We start from the raw sequence: 1,248 nt of genomic DNA, 5'->3' as shown, positions 1-1,248 counted from the left end.
ACATCATTATGTTGCTGCAACTAAGAATGTAAATGCCTTTCATTTCTTGTATTATTAATGCAGGAAGAAATGTTGCAGAAGCAAAAGGAACCCATAGAGGAGGGTGAAGTACCTTTAATAGAGCAACAGATTTGCGAGCATGTGCTTGGTAAGGCATATGGTTACATCAGAGGTAGGGGTCATGGACCAAAACCAAATAGAAGGGCTTACTCAAGCGCATCAAGCTCAACTCAGCATGTAGTGGAAGAATTGGCCTCTACAAAGGAGATTGTTGCTACACAACAAACTCAAATTGAGGCTCAACAATCTCAACTTGAAGCTCAACAGAAGAAGATCGATTGGCTACAAAGTGCCGTGTCTAACTTAGTTGGCATTTCACGTCCTATGGACGGCACTACTGCAACAGGGCTACGTTTCACAACTGAGCGGCCAATGCCATCTGACGGAATAGGTATGCAACACATCAATCTCAACTATTTTTGTCACTTTTATTCACTGAAAATATATGTAGCATATTGCTTTTGTTAAAGCATTCCAATTTCTGACACAGGTTCGCTGATGTCTAACACTGTACAAAGGATGTCAAGTTTTCCAAGATCATTTGCAAGGTAATGTTATTTTTCCCATGCTCTGGTACTTTAGATGATGCCTCCTACACCTGCAGCTTGCTTAGATATAACAGTGTACTTGGTATCAAGATCTTCTAATCACGATAGTTCTTGCTAATAATTCTGTAACGGAAAATAAAGATACTCATCATGAATATATGGACTTACAAATTCCAATGTATAGCTAGTAATACATGTATACATTTTCAACAGTCATTTGAGGCCAGGATATAGACCTACTCCAACTTCTTCTTCTGATGGAAATGGTATGATCAGTTTGCCTCTGCTTCAAACAATCAAAATACTATGTGATTTGGCAAATTTCTTCATGATCTTAATCTTGATGGTCCAAATTTGTGAATCACAGGCTCTCTGGTGTCGGATGGAGGGTCTAGGTATTCATGATCAGTGCTACCTTCATTTTATGTTGGTTAGTTGCCTTTGTCTACCATCCTTTTCATTTTTCTACTGACATACACAAAGCAATTATAGATTTGGTGGAAAACCAGTAGCTAACGGCAAGTTGATGATTTTCGAGGATCCTTTATAGATTTCTTGTGTTCTCGGTCGTGGCTGATTGTAGATTTTTGTGGTGAAACTTTGGCTGCTGACATGATGGTATTGTGGTTTAGAGACACCA

At 38.9% G+C, this 1,248-nt stretch overlaps 1 protein-coding gene across 2 annotated transcripts; it reads left to right on the top strand.

Annotated features, from left to right (window-relative positions):
• The first annotated feature begins 409 nt into the window (after window positions 1–409).
• LOC123177773 (uncharacterized) lies at window positions 410–1,237 on the top strand. 2 transcript variants are annotated; one of them, XR_006489118.1, is made up of 4 exons: window positions 410–451; window positions 551–608; window positions 822–874; window positions 976–1,237. XR_006489118.1 is itself a non-coding variant. In XM_044591310.1 (3 exons), exons 1-3 carry the CDS (start codon window positions 433–435, stop codon window positions 1,078–1,080), a joined length of 336 nt encoding a protein of 111 aa, XP_044447245.1. In that variant the 5' UTR covers window positions 416–432; the 3' UTR covers window positions 1,081–1,237. The 2 variants fall into 2 exon arrangements, 1 of the variants encoding a protein (XP_044447245.1); XM_044591310.1 differs by having other exon boundaries at window positions 416–451; window positions 822–1,237.
• Window positions 1,238–1,248: the final 11 nt, after the last annotated feature.

Source organism: Triticum aestivum, unplaced genomic scaffold (assembly GCF_018294505.1).
Source record: "Triticum aestivum cultivar Chinese Spring unplaced genomic scaffold, IWGSC CS RefSeq v2.1 scaffold210982, whole genome shotgun sequence".
Lineage (NCBI taxonomy): Eukaryota > Viridiplantae > Streptophyta > Magnoliopsida > Poales > Poaceae > Triticum > Triticum aestivum.
Note: the sequence above shows the minus strand (reverse complement) of the source record. Positions and strands in the feature narration are given on the sequence as shown.